At 48.0% G+C, this 19,736-nt stretch overlaps 1 protein-coding gene across 9 annotated transcripts in view; it reads right to left on the bottom strand.

The window, feature by feature from the left end:
• Positions 1-225: 225 nt before the first annotated feature.
• Positions 226-19,736, bottom strand: part of TPCN1 (two pore segment channel 1) — a 42,644-nt gene continuing 23,133 nt past the window's right edge. For all 9 annotated transcript variants that reach the window (XM_083803422.1, XM_083803423.1, XM_083803419.1 and 6 more), the window contains 21 exons: positions 19,696-19,730; positions 18,997-19,055; positions 18,122-18,221; positions 16,979-17,095; positions 15,959-16,083; positions 14,950-14,998; positions 14,691-14,754; positions 13,644-13,688; positions 12,514-12,570; positions 12,370-12,423; positions 11,612-11,684; positions 11,296-11,403; positions 9,990-10,061; positions 9,096-9,185; positions 8,224-8,339; positions 7,469-7,515; positions 6,852-6,920; positions 6,342-6,426; positions 4,832-4,968; positions 3,896-3,976; positions 226-2,726 (listed from right to left, as the gene is read on the bottom strand). In XM_083803422.1, the coding sequence (XP_083659548.1) occupies positions 2,604-2,726; positions 3,896-3,976; positions 4,832-4,968; positions 6,342-6,426; positions 6,852-6,920; positions 7,469-7,515; positions 8,224-8,339; positions 9,096-9,185; positions 9,990-10,061; positions 11,296-11,403; positions 11,612-11,684; positions 12,370-12,423; positions 12,514-12,570; positions 13,644-13,688; positions 14,691-14,754; positions 14,950-14,998; positions 15,959-16,083; positions 16,979-17,095; positions 18,122-18,221; positions 18,997-19,055; positions 19,696-19,730 (1,706 nt within the window). In that variant the 3' untranslated portion in view covers positions 226-2,603. The remainder of the gene's footprint in view (positions 2,727-3,895; positions 3,977-4,831; positions 4,969-6,341; positions 6,427-6,851; positions 6,921-7,468; positions 7,516-8,223; positions 8,340-9,095; positions 9,186-9,989; positions 10,062-11,295; positions 11,404-11,611; positions 11,685-12,369; positions 12,424-12,513; positions 12,571-13,643; positions 13,689-14,690; positions 14,755-14,949; positions 14,999-15,958; positions 16,084-16,978; positions 17,096-18,121; positions 18,222-18,996; positions 19,056-19,695; positions 19,731-19,736) is intronic.

Genomic DNA, 19,736 nt, shown 5'->3' with positions numbered 1-19,736 from the left:
GGAAAAACTGGCAGTGGGAGGGCAGAGCTGGGCTCTGAGAGCAGTGTCCAAGAACAAGAATTCAGGGCAGACCTGCAGGGCACAGATATAAAATATGCTCATGCAAGCAACTGCTGCTGGAGAGGGAGGGCAGGCACAGCTCCACTTCGAATGACGTGGAAATTCATCAGCTGCAGCCGAGCCCCTCTCCTGAAACAAGGGGAAGGAGGAAAGGAAGGTGCTGCCTTTACAAAGCTGAGGATGCTCTTTATTAGTGTGCTTGAAAAATCTAGAGAACATTTACAGACGTTGTCCATAAAATCATGTTTATAAACAAAACGCCAGCGTACAAAAATCCTGCCGCGCTTCCTCCCTCGTTCCCTACCCAATGATTGTCTCCGTCGTTAGTCTGTGGGGAAGGGGGGAAGAGGAGGATAAATAGAAGGGGATGCCCCGTACTCAAACTTCTTTTCCTTCCAGACGAAGTCCTGCGGAAGAAGTAAACTTCTGTGGCCCTCCTTAGTTTAAGAAAAAATAATAATACAGTGTACATGGGGGCGGATCAGCATCTCAGCACGAGACCAGGGAAGCAGCATCCGAGCCCCAAACCCCGGGACACGAGACCCCATTACTGTAGGTCAGGCAGGTCGGTGCCCCTGCAGCACAGCCTAAAGGTGCAGCTCCTTTCACACCCAGAAAGTGTCCCAAACCCAGAAAATGCCCCAAACCCATCACTGACGGCAGTGCAAGGGTAATGTGGAACTTAAACACAGCCCCAGTTGGTTTTGTGACCTTCACACTGCTTGTTCATCCTGCCCCACACCTAGAAACATCCCTTCCAGCCCCAGGACTAATCTGGATAAATCTCCCAGGCTGCGACTCCGCGCAGAGCAACCACAACGCTGTGCTGCTCGTTAACTCGTGGTCACATTTACGGCTTGGAAAACAGCCCTTTAAGGTCCTTCACGGTTCAGCTCAGAAGCGGTTTCATAGCAAAGCACCTGCAGTACCCAGAAAGGAAACGGAGCTGCCCCGAGGCACCCAGGGCATTTATCCAGGCAGGAGCACGAAGCACACAGCGCTTTGCCTGCTATTCAGTCTCGTCCTTCCCCAGGAAACGCTCCCCAGCTGCCCTGGCAGGATCAGTCCTCTCCCTCTGTCCTGTGCTACGTGGTGAGACTGCAAGGAAACACCAGGTACGTGGCACACAGGGACTGGGCACACATCCCACACCACCAGGTTCATCGAAGCCTTGAGAAAGCCTCCCCAGCTCCGTCTCCTCATCACCCAAAGCTGAGAACAGATCAAAAAGCAAGGGTTAAGGGAACCTCCTAGCTTCTAACCCTCAGCACTTTCTGTGGTTAGGGGATTAGAAAATAAAAAAGGGACTTAGAGACAGGTTCTCACCACTGTACAGGTAACGAAACGTGAGATGAAGCTACCTGCCAGAATCCCAGCATAAACGTGGCAGAGCTGGGAAGCAAGCCCTTTTCTTCCCCCTCCCTCAGCTACCAGGTCTGGCAGCTCACACTGAAAAGCAGGCAGGTGAGAAGAAACACCTTTCACATTTCTCCTGCATCCAGAAGCCAAGGGAGCAGTAAAGCCCTTCACAGAACTTCCTAAAATCTGACGCTCCTCTCCTGAACCTGACCTGGCTCTCCTTAATCCAGACCCAAGCAGAAATAAGTCCCGGACTCGGAGCTGCGAAACCCTCCCTTTCCTCCTAGTCATCTGTCTGAGCTAAGGAGCGCAGATTTTCCGTCGACAAAGCAGGTGGCCAAGGGACAGGGGTCAACGGCCACCGTCACCCTGCAGCATCACCCTTCCTGCCACAGAGGAGAGCTTTGGGCTCTGCGGAGGTGATCCTGATCCCAGGCAGCACCACGGGCAGAACCAGCCGGGAGAGGCGCAGGTGTTGGAGAGCTACAGCAAAGTTTGTCTCCCCAAGCTCCTGTCCCACCTAGGGTCACAACGCAGCGAGCTACAGACCCTCAGGTCTGGCTCCAGCTGCCACGGGACTGCTCACGGACAGCTATATTTGACGTGCAGAGCTGGATCTGCTACTGGGATTGCATCTAGCGGTGCTAAAAGGTAGAGGAGAGGCAGCCTGATCTCCAAAACTGCCGAAATTTCATACCACCCTCCCTTGTTTTGCATAACACATGGGGGAGAAGAAAAAAAATCCACTCCCCTTCTTTTATTCCTAGGGTAACGGTACCCTTTAAGCGAAGCAGACCTTCAAAAAGGGCAATTTGTTTTTCCCTCTTTTAAATAGTAAGCAGGTGGCTTAAGCGCATTTCCTCCTGTTAATGGATTACACGGACCTTTCCCCCAGGTCTGTTAGTGGCAAGACAAACAGCAGGCTCGAGCCTGGGGAGCAGCTCGGAGGGAGAAGTCTCTGTTCTGTCTGGGATGCTCTGTGCCGAGCGTGGGCATCACGCTCACTCTGGCTGCGGCAGTCTTACACAGAGTCCCCCTGTTTTTTCAGGGATTCACTGCTTAGGGGAAGAGCTTTTAACCCTAAAGCCAACCAGCACGTGGAACAGGTCTATGTACACCATCCCGATATATACGCTGTGAATACTCTAGGTTATTGCATAGAAGGCAGCTCGCGTTAGCTAGGCCTAAATGACAGTCTGGGAGCGTTGTCGGAGGCTCAGGGGCTTCAGAGAGCTGTTGGAAGCAGACACAGACTCCTGCAATGGTGCCTGAGATTCCTCTTTCCTGGAGTGCTCCTCATACCACTCCTGCAAGACAAGATCAAGATGCAGAGATCAGTCTCTGCCCCACAGCACCCCGGATCTGCAGGGACGCAGCATTTGCTCAGGCAGAGGGGCTCCTCCCAGCTTTTTTTTCCCCAGCATTTTCTCCAGCAGAGGGGCCCAGCTGTGACAGATACACCAATGGTCCAAGCAAGAAGCACCAGCCAAGGCTCAGCGGCAGCCAAGCTGAGCTGCCAGGCCTGACAAAGCCGAGCAAGGAAGCATCATGCTCAGGACGTCCCTCCTTAATATCCAGGACTCTTGTGTTGACACCACAGGGATGTCTGGGGCTTGGAGTTGTGCCCAGAGCACTACAGGACGTTACATCCCCGTATTAGAGGCCAAGCAGGACAGGCAGGCAGCTTCAGTGTAGATTTCCACCCAGCTCCATGGCAAGTAACTTGTTTATTTTTGTTAGTGGGACTGAAGACTCACCCACAACCTAGCTGCCCAAGGGATAAAAGGGCAGATTCGAGTGGTTACGAGATTAATTCTTTCAGTACTAATCACTGTGTTAGTCCATGACCCCAAACCACAAGGCCTTGCACACACTGCAGCGGCCAAATTCAAGGCACAAAGCTCCCAACTTCAAAGAACACCGGCAGGAACGCCCCAAACAATGCAGAGAATCAGTTGATTTAAGCGTTTCCCATCTTTGTTTGCCTGCTATTGAAAAACAGGCAGTTGCAGAGCACTCGGTCTGACAGACACACCCAAGCTCAAACACAATCACATTCCAGGGGCTTAACAGCTGAGTGTAACGCGGCCAAGTCCCAGGAACACCACGCATGTGCTGCTGGCCCAGCAGTCACGCCTGCCTTAGTGACTGGGGGTTATCCTGGCCAAGCTGGAGCACCTGCACACACACACACTCGCTCAGTTGCTGGAACTCTGCTGATGCACATCAGCACGGCCGGGCTCCTGAACCAGCCAGGGAGGCTCTGACACACACTTGTGGTTTGAATAAAGCCTCCAAACACCAGATCTGATGAATCTAAAGCACAATTCATCTACTGCCTGATTTTCACAGAGGTGCCTGGGTCTCGGAGGGAGAAGGCCTCCTGTGTTTCAAAGGAGGATTTGTCCTTCTAGGCAGCGTGAAGTGTTCTGCTAACCACGAGCCTTGCTGCTGTGTCCGAGTCAGACCCACATACCTGTATCTCCTCCTCATACATCTTCATACTCAAATCACTCTTGGTCCTTGATCTGCGTCCCAGAAACGTGGTTGACATTTGCTGAGGAAGAGGTGAAAACAAAAACAACATTCATCAGTCACCGGGCAGCTCACGGGAGCAGCCCCGGAGCTTCAGGGACCCCTCGTGCAGACACCTATCATCTACTGGTGAGCCTGGGCTATTCTGGGCTCTTCCCACTGTCAGCAGAGGAAAAGAGCTGCAGACAACCAGAGAGCTGAATTCCGACTTACTCTCTGCCCACAGGAGTCACCTGAACAGCCGTGAGAAACAAAATAACCCCAGGTCTGACATTGTGCTGTACTCTATTGCAAGGCTGAGGGCAACATCCCCCTGTGGTTGATTGTCTTGAAAACTGTTCCTGATCAGCATTGTCATCACCATCACCACCACTACTATTCTGAACTTCACCCGTGTAAACAAGAGCTCAACTTTTAACCACCAAGCCAACCAAAGCAAATCAAGGTCCGCTAAGGGACTGGAGCACTTGCACTTGGCAGTGCAGACGCAGGAACGCAATGGCTATTATTAGAACAATCGTTTAAGCTCCTCCCAGATGCACAAGCTAACAGATCTCCGAGACAAGAGCAAATAGCCAGGTCAGCTCATTTTTCCTGTTCTGGGATGAAAACGTAAGCAGTGCCGCAGAGAAAAGGACAGCTGCTCTCTGGAATCAATACGAACGTATTGCTGCGTAATGCTTCAGGACTGCCTGGGCCTAAGTGTGTGATGGCACAGAGAGAGGAGCAGGAGAATTACAAGGCACTGGCTTCCCTGGAGAAAAGTAAATGGGCTTTTTCCAGTCAGTTTCCCTTTAGAAGACAGCAAAAAGGTATTTGTGGCCCTGGTGCACCTCCCTCCCCTGAAGCAGAGAATCTGCAGCGAGTTTCCTCTTACCCCATACTTGTCCATCTGCAAAACGATTTTCTGCAGCTGAGCAGTTTCAGGGGCAGCTGAACTCCGCTTGTACAGCTCAATTATCCCGACCACTTCCTCCTTGGAGATCTCCTTCTCCAGCACAATGCCGTTGTCTTCTGCACAGGCAAGAAAAAGAAACAGGAAGAAAAGTTATCTTCACTGGAATACGTATGTCCTCGTCCCCCAACAGGGCAGGGAAGAAAAAACAACGGTGTGTAGGGCCAGCAGGCATCTCTCAGCTTTTAAAACATCAAGTTCCTCAGTACCTTAAAGTCTTGTCACTCTTTGCTCACCTGCAAGTTAACTAGCAGAACAAATAATCACACACTAATTGCTGCCTTTTGGCCTTCAGCTGCCCAGCGCAGCTTGAGATAAGTGCTAACAAACACCTTTCACTGCACCATGCGGAATGGGAGCAGGAGGGATCGCAATGAAAAGTGTTCTGCAGCTAACAATGCCTGGCTCACACTGGCCTGTGCCACACATTTGGATCTTCTGGCACCTAAGGAAGACGAGGGGCGAATCAAAGTCCCTCCTGTGGCTGGGGCCACCACTATGTCTTTCTACAGGGAAGATTCCCCGGCATTAAACGTATGAAAGTGCAGTAGCTGTAGCTTCTCCCTGCAGAAAACCCTGCAGTAAAGAATTATTAAGACTAGTCTGCATAAAGACTGAATAGAAAAGTCTGGGTGTAGATCACCTAAAGGAACAGCAGGAGAAGGACTGTAAGAGATTAATGTGTTTATGGCCCCTAGATTAGCAGGTCACGAAGTTACATGCAGCTTCAGCCGCCCAGCTCAGGAGACAAAGGACAGTGAGGAAACACGGTGACTCAGAGAGGTGTGATGGGATGGAGAGCCCAGTCACAGTCAGCTCTTAAAGGGCACAAAAAGGCACGTCCAAAACCAGCACGTGGTCACCATTGGGAGATGCGGAAAGGACTGGATAGGCAGCATCCTTTTTCTCCGTGTCATGGCAAGGAATGCTGTTAAATCAATCACCTTTTTCTTGGTGCCCAAAAGCTGGATGAACCACTTAGAGACACATCCTGGTGCGGGCATGTATGAGTGCAAGGGAGAGAAATTGATTTTAAAAGGAGGAAGAAAAAAAATCACCTTTCTTTCCGTAAGGTCTGAAGATTGAGCATTGCTACATTATTGCTGTAAGGTTTCCTACATTTCTTCCACAAAATGTGCATAGACTTACTATCTGTTTGAAACAGCTCAAGTAGCTGAAGTTCACACAAACACACACATACACACACACACATATATATATGTAAGTATGTATAAATACATGGTAGGGCGGGGTGGGGGAAATGAGGGCAGAACTGGAAGGTCAGACAGAGATATCACACAAAAGCATAAGAATGATTTTAGGAAGTCAGGCTAAAAAAAAGAAAAAAAAAATGCAATCCTATCCCATTCTCTCCTAACAAGTCAGAGAGAGGAAACACGACGTTGTGGGTCGGCCAGTCCTTGGTTCTGACCTTCTGAGTCTTGGTTCTTCCGTGTGTAGTTCATGCGGAAGACGAAAGCCTCCAGAATAAATGCCACGATGATGGTCATCACCACCTGGGAGAGGACACAACAGAAGAAAAAGATCAGGAGGCTGCTGCTGGGGCGTTCTGCCCCCCCAGTTCAACAGGAAGCTGAGCGTTTGGGCTGTGCTTCAGCTCCTGGTGCTCCGAGCTCCTCTGTCCCAGTTCACACATCTACCTGCATGTCAGCTGGTGGCAGTGAACCACAAAGGGGACAGAAAAAGACTCCGTTGCCCCAGTCCTTACCCTGAGGCCCAGATTTGTGTAGCACCAGCTGTGTCAATGCCCACAAATTCAACTTTCTGCAAGTGAGGTAGACTCAAATGTTTTCGGAAGACGTTACGTAGAGGAGCAAAGCTGTCCTCATTTAGGGAAAGAAGTTCCCTCTGGAACACAGTAAAAGCTGTCTCCCTTCCCCATTCCCCCAATTTCACACACGAAGCATCTCCAGACACCTACCATGGTCACAATATAGAAGATCATGAAGTAAAGGCGGCTCCAGTGAGTGGTTTGAGATGTCACCCCTTCCTAGAGGAGATGGGGGAAAAAGTCACTAGTGCACACAACAAGAACGCTTGCCAACAGACACAAAGCAGCGTCAGAACTCTCCATCTCAAATTCATGGCTCCACAGCTAGCCCCAGGGACTGCCTGCACAACACTCAGTGCTCCAGCTGGTTCTTGCAGCTAACCTGCCTCTAAAGGTAAAAAGCTATGCTCCTACATGCAAGCACACGGAGCATTTAAGGCCTCTGGCTGTATGAACCGTTGCTGCTAAGAGAACACAGCCTGGACAGCATGGTGATAAGCTGGAATACAGCGTGACTTCATTTGTCCGGATTGTGAAACCCAGCCTGAAGGCTGGTCAAGTTCGACAAGAAAACATGCCTGGTAGCATGTCACAGAGGTCAAATATCACCCCGTGATCAAGAGCAACAAACACCTAACAACAGCAGGTGACTAATCCTGCCCTCTCCAAACGCCAGGGGAAGAGAGCAGTGATAATATGAAAAGATCTAGCTCATCTGGCAAGAGCCTGTGCTGCTTGGGCAGGCGAGGTAGCTGAGGTTTACTTACCATGATGATGTACCAGTCATTGACAACCGTCAACTCAAACAGGGTGACTGCAGAAAAAATAAAAACAACTGCTTTATCCAACCTCACTTGTTTTAGAATGAATCTTAGACAAGGTATTTGACAGACAAAACAGAGGCAAGACGGCAAGTTCCAATACAGGCAGCAAATCCAGATGCAGAACGCAGGCCCTCATCACTGCAAGCACTTTGGCATCTTCCCACTTACAACAAAGGGGATTAGACCCACAGAACCAGGAGCATGGCTTAATCTTTATTTCTTAAGAATCAGAAACAGACCTAACCCTTTCCACAACAGAGCACGGAGACCTCTGAAATCCCCAGGAGATAAGCACCTCTGCTCGTGCGTTAAGAAAAGTCATGAAGAATAACCATATTCAAATCAATCTCCACCAGTGGATTTAAAGAAACGTATTAGCATTACTGCTGGCTCTTCGGAAGAGCAGTAACCTAAAGACCTCCTTAAACATCTCTGGAAGCCTGGTCTGATTACCAGTCAAAACAGATTTGCTTGCTTCACACTGTCTTTTAAGAGACGTCTGCTTGCTTTGCAATAAAGTCAAGACACAATGACTCAGCTGACATTGTCCAAAAAAGGAAGAGAAGGATATTGAGTGCCTGAAATGCACTAGGACATCTCTCTGTAAGAGCCCAAGGCACTGCAGTCCTGCCACCCAGCTCTGCAGGGACACAGATGCACTAAGGTAGAATCTTTGCTATGGACAAAGCTGCCCTTACCAAAGCTGTTCAGAATGTTGTCGAAGTTGTTGAGATAGTAATAGCCTTCTTCCACAACCGTCTTGTTGCCAACCGTGTGGTTCACCCAGCGGTAGGAATCTGCAACAGTGCTTGTGCTGGTTGGAGAAAGCAGGACAAAGAATGAGAAGAGAAGACGGAAAAAAAATCTCAGGATAATAAATACCAAAACACTTAGACGGTGTTGAATTGGGTGGTAGTTTCCACCTCTTGGCCAACACTTGCCTCTTTCTTTGAGAGACAGCCTCTCTCCTTCACAGCTCAGCACAAGCCCAGGGTGTCTTGGTAATCATTCAGGAAACGTTAGACCAGAGAAACTGAATGTCTTAGTCAGACTCCTTGGCTCACAGCCTTAAAGCCTGGTATTTCCAAGTGGTCTGCCATCATTTAAGCAGCAAAGGGCACAGAACTTTTCAGCTCCCAAGACCAGGTGAATTTATCTTGTAGAAAGTGAGGTCTAAATATGTAACACATCTGGCACAGCAACTCTGGTGTCACGTAGATGAAAATCTCTATTTTACTCTAGAGCAGATGTTTACAAGAGTTCCCAGCTACAATACCTGGAAAAAATTCTACCAGTGCAACCACCTGAGGTGAACTACAGATCTCAAAGAAAGCAGCTAAATCTTCCACAGAAATCTCTCCCTTTCCAAGTGCAGCGTGAAAGTAATTTCATCCAATCTTACCTAGAGAAGCGTAGCATCTCCCCTAAATTTTCCCAGTGTGTTGCTTTGGCTTCAGAGCCCCATTCAGACCCATTATTCTCTAGTCCCTTCTTCAGCTGGGGATATAACTGCACTACTACTGGCTTTGCACCAAACCCACTGCAGGGGGGACGGATTTGCAGTACTCACTTGCAGCAGTTCGGGTAGACCACACCAGCAAAGAATTCCATGCCAACGATGGCAAAGCAGTAGTAGAAGATCAGCAGGGTTAAACCTAGGCTGGAGGCAAAAACCACAAAGAGCAACTCTTCGGTAACACAGTAGTAAGGGAGGAAAAACACGGTCACAGGCTAGTTACTCTGGAGGGAATTTCTAAGAGATGGGAAGCAGCACTGAAACCCCCAGACCACCCTCTGCCAGCACTGCCCTGCAGTTCTTTGTGCTTTCATTCATGAAGTCCTTGGACAAGGAGCTTGCCACTCACTGAAGAGAGAGAGATGTTCTAAGAAACTAGAGAACAGCCCGGATTTCCTCCCAGTTTGTATTCAGCTATGCAAACTTCTCTCCACAGTTTTTCTAACAAAAAACAAACCACAACACGCTGGTTCTGCCCTCTCCACGTCCTTGGATGCAGGGACAGCATCAAGGACAAGGCTCTCTAGCTAACACTCGACCACCACGCTCCTTCCAATGCCCTACCATTTAACAATAATGCTCTAGAGTGGCTGTGCTAAAGACAGTGAGACAGCTGGGGCTGAGCATATTTGTGCCAATGTTCCTCCCACACAGGTCTCCCCTCTCAGCAAAAGCTGGGGGAGAAAAACTAAACAACATCAACTCTTAGTCATCCTCCCAACACAAAAAAAAAAAGGAGGCATCCCAGGAGGGTTTCTTGCTGCTCCAAAAAATGGGAAGGTTACCAGCACACTGCGGCCTCAGCAGCACATCAAGCAACAATCAATCGACAGGTCTGAGCACAAACACCCTTAGAAGGTTTGGCAGGTCCTCGTCCTGATCCCAGCCCTCGACACTAACCTTTGGACAGCAGCAGGCAGAGAGGGGGCAAAGAGAGTAAGTCAGTACCTGGCCATCCTGGGGAACAACTCAAACATGGTGTCCAGGACATTCCTGTAGCGTTTCTTCAATTTAAAGAGCCTGAAAGGAGAAGCCAGAAAAGTTAACCTATGCACTGAAAGCTGTTGGGAATAGTTAAAAAGAGTATCACAGTTCTCTGTATCTCCCAGGTTAATGATCAGGTAAGGTTTCCTGACACTAAATCCACACAATCTGCACCAGTTCAAGTGGTCTCTGTTCATCTGACAATGTCCTGTTGCTTCATCTGGATGTTTATGGCACATCCAAGTAAGTGTTTACAGGATTAAGGAATCTTAGGGAAAGGCCCACATCTGCTTACGCAGCGTGAAGCATAAATAGCTTTTTTTTTTTTTTATAAAAAAGTTTTAAGAGCCCAAACTAGTCCTATGCACAGGGTTAGGATTCATCACTCTTTTCCCTAGACACAAGCTTTTCTGTGTTTACCCCACGACCCAGTAAAAATTGATGAAAGAAAAAACACATTGTGCCTGCTAATTTCAGATTTGGCAAATCCCTCGGCCTTCACAGAGCAGCACAGTTGCCAAACACAGGTTTTCTGTTGCTCCCCTGCCAAAGCATTTCCACCCTCCCACCCCCCCGCCTTCGAGTGTCATGAAGTGTTGTTTAAATCCTCACTGAAGAGCTAAACTACATTAGCTTGCCTTTAATAAAACAATATTTCGCTTCTCAAATGCCTTCCATGGCTCTCAGATCCATCTGTCAAGGAGAACGTATCTCCATAACAGCTCAAAAAGAGAAGGTTAATCAGACCCATCTCACTGAGCTGCAGAGAGGTTACAGGCCCCAGCCTTGCTTAAAGGGTGAGATACAGCTGAGCAGGGGTGTACTTCACCCTAGAAAACAGTATCCTTTGAAAACTGTAATTTCTGGTAATTCAGTAGAAATTATTAAACTGGCTGAGACCGCCTCACCCCGACAGAAGAGCTTTTCTCTGAACAGCATCAGACAATTTAGAGGAGGTGTAAGAACCCCACGAAGGCAGACATAGGATAATCTGTCCCTGGTAAATCCCTTGATCTCTATTAGAGATCAGCTTAAGCTCCAAAGCACGGGGTTTCATATCCCATCCCAAGATTTTATCTTGGGTTTTGATAGTGCTGGCTAATCTCATTACCCTACAATTCCTGGTCGTGCCATGGTCATGTACCCACAGAGCAATCCTTGCCCCCTCCTGGTAAGGAGCTCAGTGCCCAGCTGGACCGATGGCAAACAAACCTGGTTGTTTTCTTCCCCACCTGCTCTCCGCACTCCCCGCACAGCCTCCCCGCCTCACCTCAGCAGCTGGAGAGGTCGCAGGACCACGATGAAGTAGAACGGCTCCATGTTAAACGCCAGCGCCATCAGCCCCAGGAATGCAAACAGGGTGACTGAGAAGTCAAAGCTGGAAATAAAAAGAGGAAAAAAAAAGGAATCAGTGATATATCACTAATATTTCAGCAGAGAAGAGGTACTCGGGGCCACTCCAGCCTGACTGGATGCACAAGGCCAAGCCCAGAAGCCTCACCCACAGGCCTAAGAACTCATCTCAGCAGCCAGCCTTTCCAACATTTCAGTTTTCATCACCTCTCGGAGTGTCAGCGCACACTTACAGATTCCAGCCTGAAGACAGGTACTCGACAGGCCCCAGCCCAGTGGTTTTCAGGAGCAGCTCCACGCCATAGACTGTAAAACGAGATGAGAGCCATGAACAGAAATAAGCAGCATCACAAGGAGGGCTTGTGCAAAGGCTCGCCCTCTGCGTAAGATGCATGGTCCTTTGAGTACAGGACCTGAATCTTGGTGAGATGCCAAAGGCAACATTTTCCCTCAAAACCAACACATTTTCCTGTATTCAAGGTGAATTCTCTTCAGGGCACTCTACAAAGCAGTTACTTGACCAACAAGCTGTACATGTTCAGACACAAGCTCCCATACAAAAGGCCAGAGAGCTGTGCAGTAAATTCAGGCCTGCCTGGGTATTTCCTTTATCTCAGGGGAACACATCCAGCACCCATCCCATAGCCTAGGCCTGACCTGCAGGGACAGATCCTTTCAAAGAGGAGCCATCTACTGCCCTCCCTGTCCTGGCAGTGCTCTGTAGGTGTGCATGTTAAAAACCTGAACAAAATAAACAATACCACAAAGGCACCCCTGGCTGCAGCAGCTCAGGGAGCTGTGGAGCAGTGCAGCAGCGCTCACGTGGGTCTGTGTGTATGCTGACAATCCCTGCCAGGCACAGCACCGTTCTAGATGGAGTCCGTACACCTGTTTTTACTTCAAACTGAACAATCTTCTGGGAACAGAGCTGCCTATTCCCTTCCCAACTCAGTATGAAATGAGACTGCTTTGTTGGGTGGCACCTGCTTACTTGTGAGGAAGACTATGTAGCTCCACGGGACGTTTCTGGAGAAGAAATTCCCTCCTGCAAGACACAAGAAGAACTTCTTCTAGCCTCCCCTTCATTCAGTCACCCAGCATCATAGTCAAGACAGCAAGCTGCAATGTTTCCTACCTTGCAGCATGAAGGTTTCAACAAGAATCCAAATTCCATTCACAGCCACCACAGTATCTGGAAAACAAAGTAAAAATCCACTGCAAAACCACTCCTAGATCAGAGGACCACTACTTCCTAGGCTAACAAAAAAGTACAATGTAGGACGAGCAGCAGTGTTTCCAATTCAGCTACCAAACTGAACCTGTAACTTGGAAGAGTCACAACTTTCTACTTAGGCTTTTCACAGGCTGTTAAACGGATGCACTACTGCTGTCTTCTAAAGCAAACAGAACTAAAACAATGACCAGAATCATGCTCAGTCATTTGTTCACCAAGAATTATTTTACACACAAGTAATAACATGGCAAAATATTTCAGCTTCATCCTAGTTCTGGAACAAGATCTTGAGAAACAGTAGGTCCTCAACAATGCAAAGCCCCCGTCAGCTTGGATCTATTGCTGCTCCCCAGCGTTCAAATCTCAAGAGCTGAAGGTGCAGGATTTAACCTTTTCATTCAGATGTCCTCGTCTCCTCTCTTCTCTCTAGCTTAGCACCCTAATTTATAGAAATCTGTCTCCTCCGATGTTCAAAAAACTCTAAATTACTGAGTAGGAAGAGACCACGTAGAACATAACCAGGAGCACCACAAGTAAGCACCCTTCTTCCCCAAGAGAAGCAGAGCACAGCATCGTTCTCCCAGGCAGAGCAGTTGCCAAGCAATCCCTCCAGCAGCAACAATGCTCACACCCTCTCAAGTGCACACAGAAGAAGAAGGCTGCCTGGCAAGGCAGTTCCTTATCCAGCATCCTTCGGCTGCAAGATAAAAACCTCAAGGCTTGTGAAAGCTAACCGCCAACGTATCCCAACGCAGTGAGTCGATCACTACACAGTCAGCCCACAAGTAGGTTATGAAGTAGTGAACCAACGAGCCTCTGCAGGAGACAACACAGCAAGAGCTGCAGCAGTCAGTGTGAGCACGCTTTCCCTCCCTCTCCACCCAAATTCCATATTTTGTAGAGGAACCATAGCTCAGACCAAAGACCAGACCCCACCGTGCTATATCCTTGGAGGGCCGAGCACAGACAGTGCCCCTGACCCATGAGACCGAGGGAGCGTGGCAGAGAGAGAGTTTGTTGCTGCTACTTACACATGGTGTACTGGAACACGCGGGAATTCACGAGGATGTTGATGCCTGCATGAAGGAAAGTACGACAAAACGAATGTTAAAGCGGTCCTCCGTACCTCGCACACAGCTTCCTCTATCCTCTCCTTGGAGATGTTTTTCACATCAGTCCTCAGCACAGAAGCTACGCAGATCAGTAGATCGGAAGCTTTTACTTCTTGGGACCAAGGTGAAATTTGGTTTAGAATTTTAGAGGCAATGACCTCACTATCCTTAACCATCTAGATGTCTCCCCCTGCCTCTATGCACTAGTTTTGTGATGTGGACAGAGGTAAAAACAGCTGGCAAAGCACTGCCCATGTTTGAAACAACACACACTGTCAGGGAGGGCTGAGTGCGTTAGAAGAGATCCACGGGGCTCCTACGGCAGCTGTGTGTTTGGATCAGGATGCTGCTAACTGCTTCCCACCAGCATACCTGTGAGTTTGGTTTTGGTGTTCTTATTTCTGAGTGGCTACATTCAATCAGGAAACCTGGGACACGGGAGATGTCACATTTGCAAGGCAGACTGCACTGATGGCTATTTCACATCTCCTTCCCCCTCCTTAGCAGCTGCACTTGATCTGTACGAGCGCTGCAATTTCATATCGGGACCAGGAAGCCCAGTGGCTTCTTTGCAAACAAATCCCGCTCCACAGTCACTGCCTGGAACATGGAGAAACAAACCCATACAAACCCTGCTGGATTCAGCACGCATACATCACAGCTAGCCTCCGGGCTGAAAAAGGAATACAGCCCTCCCTGACCTCAGGGTCTGGTTCAGCACAGAGCTTCTGCTAAGAGGTGTCTTACTCTGAGGAAGCTGGGGTTCGGGTCAGAGCACAGGGAGTACGTACAGAAATCTCCCTTGGAGGCTCTGAATACAGAGCTGGTTAGTAGGCCTCCCCTCAAGCTGTTTGCCTTGGACATTTCAGCACAGGTACATCAGAAGTCCCTTCAGAGAGCCTTGTCTTTATAGAGAAAAGCTTTTCTTTAGTTGAATACACGCTGTCATTAAGCCCCAACCTGTACCTTTAAAAATAAGGAAAGCTGTCCGGGGAAGGTCATCAAACCAGTGCTCGCGATTTCGTTTTGCCTGGAAGCAGAACAGCCACAATCAAAAGAAGTCAAAGCTATATTCATCCAAAAAATACAGCGATTGAGACCCACCTTATTCCCATCACCTGCTTTTAGACTGCTTTTGTTTCTCACCCACCTTCTTTGACCACTGCCCTCCTTTGCTCTCCCTCCCCGACACACTTCCCCTGTTCTCCACCCAATTAATACTCACCTTCCATTTTAAGCCAACAACTTCATAGAAATTGTAAAAATCCTTTAGACTGCAAAACAGAAAGAAGCATCTGATCAGAGCCTTGGAGCTGATTACATCCTTAAGCATCCTTGCCAGGCACCATCAGCAGAAAGTCCCTGGAAATTATTAACTCCTTATTAGAGCTGCAGCCACTGCTGGTAAGTCAACACTGACCTCTTCTTGGTGTGGCCAGGGGTTGCTGACTGACAGTAACCAGAGCTGCGTGCTTTTAGGTGTCTGAAAGCACAGATGTTGGAATTCTCAGGCTCTTACCAGTGTCATTAAGTGCCTACATTTAAGAATTCAGTCCTTCTCCTCATGCCATTTTCAGTATGTCTCCGTGGCACTTGACTTGAAGGAGAAGCATCAGCACCAGTTTCATGGGAAACGTTCGCTCTGAGCCTGTCTGTGGCCAGAACAAATTAAAAGAACGAGCAGGTCTCCTGCTCTAATTCCCTCTACTTCCATGCTGGCTCGAGTTAGCTGCACCCACCCACCAGAATGGTAATTCTCTGCCTCATAACGCAGAGGATGACAGTCCTGAAAGCACCAGCAGAACCAGATTTTAATTAACAAAACCCTAGGGGACACAGCCAGCTGCTGGAATAACAAAAACTTGTTAAGCTGCGAGGCTGCACTGTGTGAAGAAATGCTCCTTGCAGGCTCTAATGCTGCTCCTCAATTTCCCACTCCTCTGTTCTGGCAGGGAAAGTGGGAAACAGAGGATGCCTGGCGACTGCCAGCAGAGCACTGTATCCACAAGAGGGCATGCAGGAACTCCATCACCTCTGCAGAAAAACCCTCAATTCTCAGGGTACCCACCTCTCCAAGCTTCCTAATTCCCCAACAGAAATCTTTTCAGACACATAACTCTATTCCCACACTCCAGACCAGTTTCCTTCCATAAACTCAGCCATCCTCTCTGAGAGATAGCTTCAGAGTGTAAAGCAACATCCCTGCTCAGGGCACAGCAGTGAGACCATCCTACCTGAGTAATGGAGTATTACTTTGATTCAGTGCTTTGAACGTGAGATACCGCTCTCGGGTGCACATCCGAGGCTTGTAAAACCGCAACAGCCCTTCAAAATGCTTGAAGGAAATTCCAGACGGCCTCTAGAAAAAAAAGGAAATGTCATGAGCAGGGACATCAGACAGAAACATGTACACACTCAAATATTTAACTCTCACTCTGAATTTGTTTTAAGCAGGATTTTTACATTACCATAAGATGCCATTATAACTAAGCCTGAAAAATACCCTAAACCATTGCTTTAAAATACTGCCTTTATCCCAGAACACAGAGATCAGAAAGCTCTCCTGGCAAATCAGACCCTCGAACAAATGCAGAGCTGTTCTGTGCTGCCCCACCCTGTGAAAACTGTCCAGCCAGACATCCCAAGCAGAGTTCAACTACTGTCTGAGAGGACAGTAGATATTCTAACTAGCTCTATCACTGGCATGATTTTCAGACTATAAGCTCTTCCTCAGAAAGTGCTAATCTAACTAATGTGCCCTAACCATGAACCAATTTACTAGAGGAAAGTTAGTTATTCTTGGGCCTTATTTCTCTTCTTGCTCCATAAGTTAACCAAGAAATCAACCCTGTCCCCCAGTGCTTTGTCCCTTAAAGCACTGTTTGTAGATGAATTAATTCTGTCTCCATCATTTATTCCTGCAGTATCTAGCAACTGAACTGTCCCTTCGCATGCATAACCCACCCCTCCTCTAAGAACTGGTGCTCAAGAAGCAAGTACTCAAGTGACCCACGCTGGAGGTGGGAAATCAAGGAGAAATCAGTGACCACGTGCACTCCAGGACAAGCTTCCCTCATTTATCAAGGCACTTCCATGGTCTCACATTGGGGCTGAAATTCAGGCTACTTTTTCCTCCAGAAAGAGATTAAAAACTAGTTGGACAAATAAAAAAAGGTAGCCCTCGGTGATTATGATCTCAGCTCCCGTCCCAGCACACCCCGGGCTGTTCTGAGAGTCCCCGCAGGGCACGGTACCTGTTTGGTGATGAGCAAGCGGTAGGCGTGCTGTATGGCCGTGCGCTTGTGCAGCAGCAAAGACTTAAACTTCCTCTTCTCAATGTCATTGAACGTGTCGAACACCACAGCAAGAAGCTGCGGAAAGAAGAGATGAGAGAAAATCAAGTTTTGATCCATATTCTGTGCAGCTGCCTGAGCAAAAGCTCCTCAAAGAGGCAGGAACATTCAGTCCAGAGAGGCAAGGAGAGGCGTTGCTGCAAGAGGAATCTTCCTGCTGAAGCAGAACAGAGGTAGTGAGGGCTCACCGACCATAAGGATGAAAAAAAAAAAAAGATCAGGAAGCACACTGCACACACATTGATCCACTTTTTTTGTTTTGAAGAGGCCCAGATATTTCTGGTCTCCTAACAATAGTGGTTTTCAGAGGTAAGGCTAAACCCCACTTATGCTAACAGAAAATAGTATCAAAAGATTTGCTAAAAATGCCCCAGTCTCTTTGGGAAGCAGGTTTTGAAGGCTGCTGTTTGGACTCATCCTTCCACTGGAGCTTTGGCAAGCATATCAAAACTAACCCTCCATCTAGCACAGCAGCAGTGAAATCCCAGCCCATTACAAATCACTCACCTTGGGATGCAGAATCCCTCAGCTCCTTCAACAACCCATTTTTCACAGCCCACATCCTCACCTGAGCTGGTCTCAGCCCTGCTCTGGACGCTGAACGAAGCAGAGCGAGCACAGCAGCCACGCTCACACTGCAGGTATCAGCACTCTTCAAGTCCTGCCATCCTTAGCAATTCCATTCCCTTTCAAACTGATTTAAAGCATTTCAGGCAAGCCCAGATAATAAAATGCCATTTTATGATAAATAATTAAGACAGAAAAGGACAGTAAATTTTGTGCAACCGAGTATGTCACTCCAAGCATGATATTAATGTGAGAAAGGCTGAAGGATAATAATATCATTCTGTTTTCTGTGATTTAGTTCACTTCCTTGTGGTCAAACGTTAGAAGACTCCTGCCTGCAGCAAAGCTGGCATTTCTAGAATTATTCTGCCAAAGGGTCTCAGGTTATTATAGAGCACCCTTGGGAACGGGGAAGACTTGAGCAATGAACTCCAAATTCAGGCAGAGGGAAGTCAAGTGCTTCAGCAGGGCACTCACCAAGTTCATGATGAAGTACAGCTCAATGGAGAGGTACACTATGAAGAAGACACAGGACCAAGGGTTCCGGGCATAAGATGGCATCATCACGTCAGGGAAACTGCATCCAAAAGACACAAGTTTAAGTGCCCCAATAGGTCATGCTACGCTTCCCACTATGTGGGCAAAAGCACAAGACACGGATATGTGCACCCAGATCCATGGACCTACAAGTTTCTGCAAGATCCGTGACTTCTCATGACACTAGCAACAAGCAGCAAGAACACTGAGGCATGATAAAAGGAAAAGAAAGAACATTTCCTGCACATCCCGAAAATCAAATGGGCCAAGGGGATTTGTAACATGGCTACGGGTTGTGCTTGTAACAATGACAGCAGTATAGCCCTGGTGTAGAAGCACTACAGCATGACACCCTAAGATTTATTCCATCCTTTGCTAATTTCCTAATCCCCAGAGCTCTCCCAGACAGCAGATCAATATTTACCCACTGTCGTTATCCCCCCTCTCCTAGATAGTGGAAGTGAAGCAGAGGAATAGGAAGTTACTTCACGACAGCAAACTGTCGGCTGACAAAGAAGCACAAACAGAAACTTTCCCTTCATGGACCCAGGCCTAATAAAGCTGTCTCCCCCTTATTGCCCTCGCAGTGATGAAGTGTTCGAGTGGCTTAGAGATAACTCTGCATCTGAGGTCACAGCGTCCTAAAACGAAACGAAGTACCAGCTGTTCCCAGGCAGGCTAACCCAGGAAATCTCTCTCATGCAGGGGAAAGGAGTCACATTTGGAGACAGACCATTTCTGCAGAAAAAGTCTGGACTCTGCTAGATTTCTTCTGGGACAGAGGGAGAGACATCCTTTTCTAGCTCAGAACTTACTTTGAAGTGGTCAGAAGTACAAAGAGATTCACGAGGCTGTTCTCTAAAGTATTGAAGTACTGAAAGAAAAAACCACGCATGAGAAAAATGCGAGCAGAATTTCACAGTGACATTTTGTTAAAAAAATGAACATTATTTTTGATAAAACAACACTTGAATACAGGCACTTCCACGGTTCCCTGACGCCTCCTAGGAAAAGGGTACTTCAGCACTGGTCCTTTTTAAAGGTCTGAGATGGCACGTGAAGAGCTAAAACAACTGAAAGCTAACCTAAGCATTTTTGCAGTAACATTCCCAGGAAGTTATAGATTCATCACAAAAGGAACTACCGGCTGCTGGACTTCGACTGCCACTGTGTGAAACAGCCAAGCTTCCACCCAAATAACTCCCTCCTCTGGGGCCAGCAGCAGGTGGCCCATCCGCCTGAATTAAGACACCAAGAACAAGGAACGACTACCTGAAAGTTCCCTGTGGGACTTCCTCTCTTTGAAGAAGTCCCATGTGCTGCCTTCCCTGCCAGCAGGTGTTGACCCAGAGTAACACTGCCAACAGCCTCGTCAACCACCTCGTCAGCACTTTTTCCATTGCCAGCACCAGCTAACAACCATGTAGAAATAAGAACCAAGTATTGCTGTACAGACGTAGCTTAACTGGTCAAACTGGGACTCAAGCTTCAGTTCAAGGTGAAGTGATACTTACCGGATCTGAGTGGTTAGGAGAAAACAAGTAAAAACCTAGAA

The sequence above is a fragment of the Anser anser genome (assembly GCF_964211835.1).
Source record: "Anser anser genome assembly, chromosome: 18".
In the NCBI taxonomy this organism is placed as follows: Eukaryota; Metazoa; Chordata; class Aves; order Anseriformes; family Anatidae; genus Anser; species Anser anser.
The sequence above is the reverse complement of the archived record's forward strand: the minus strand, read 5'-3'. Positions and strand labels throughout refer to the sequence as shown.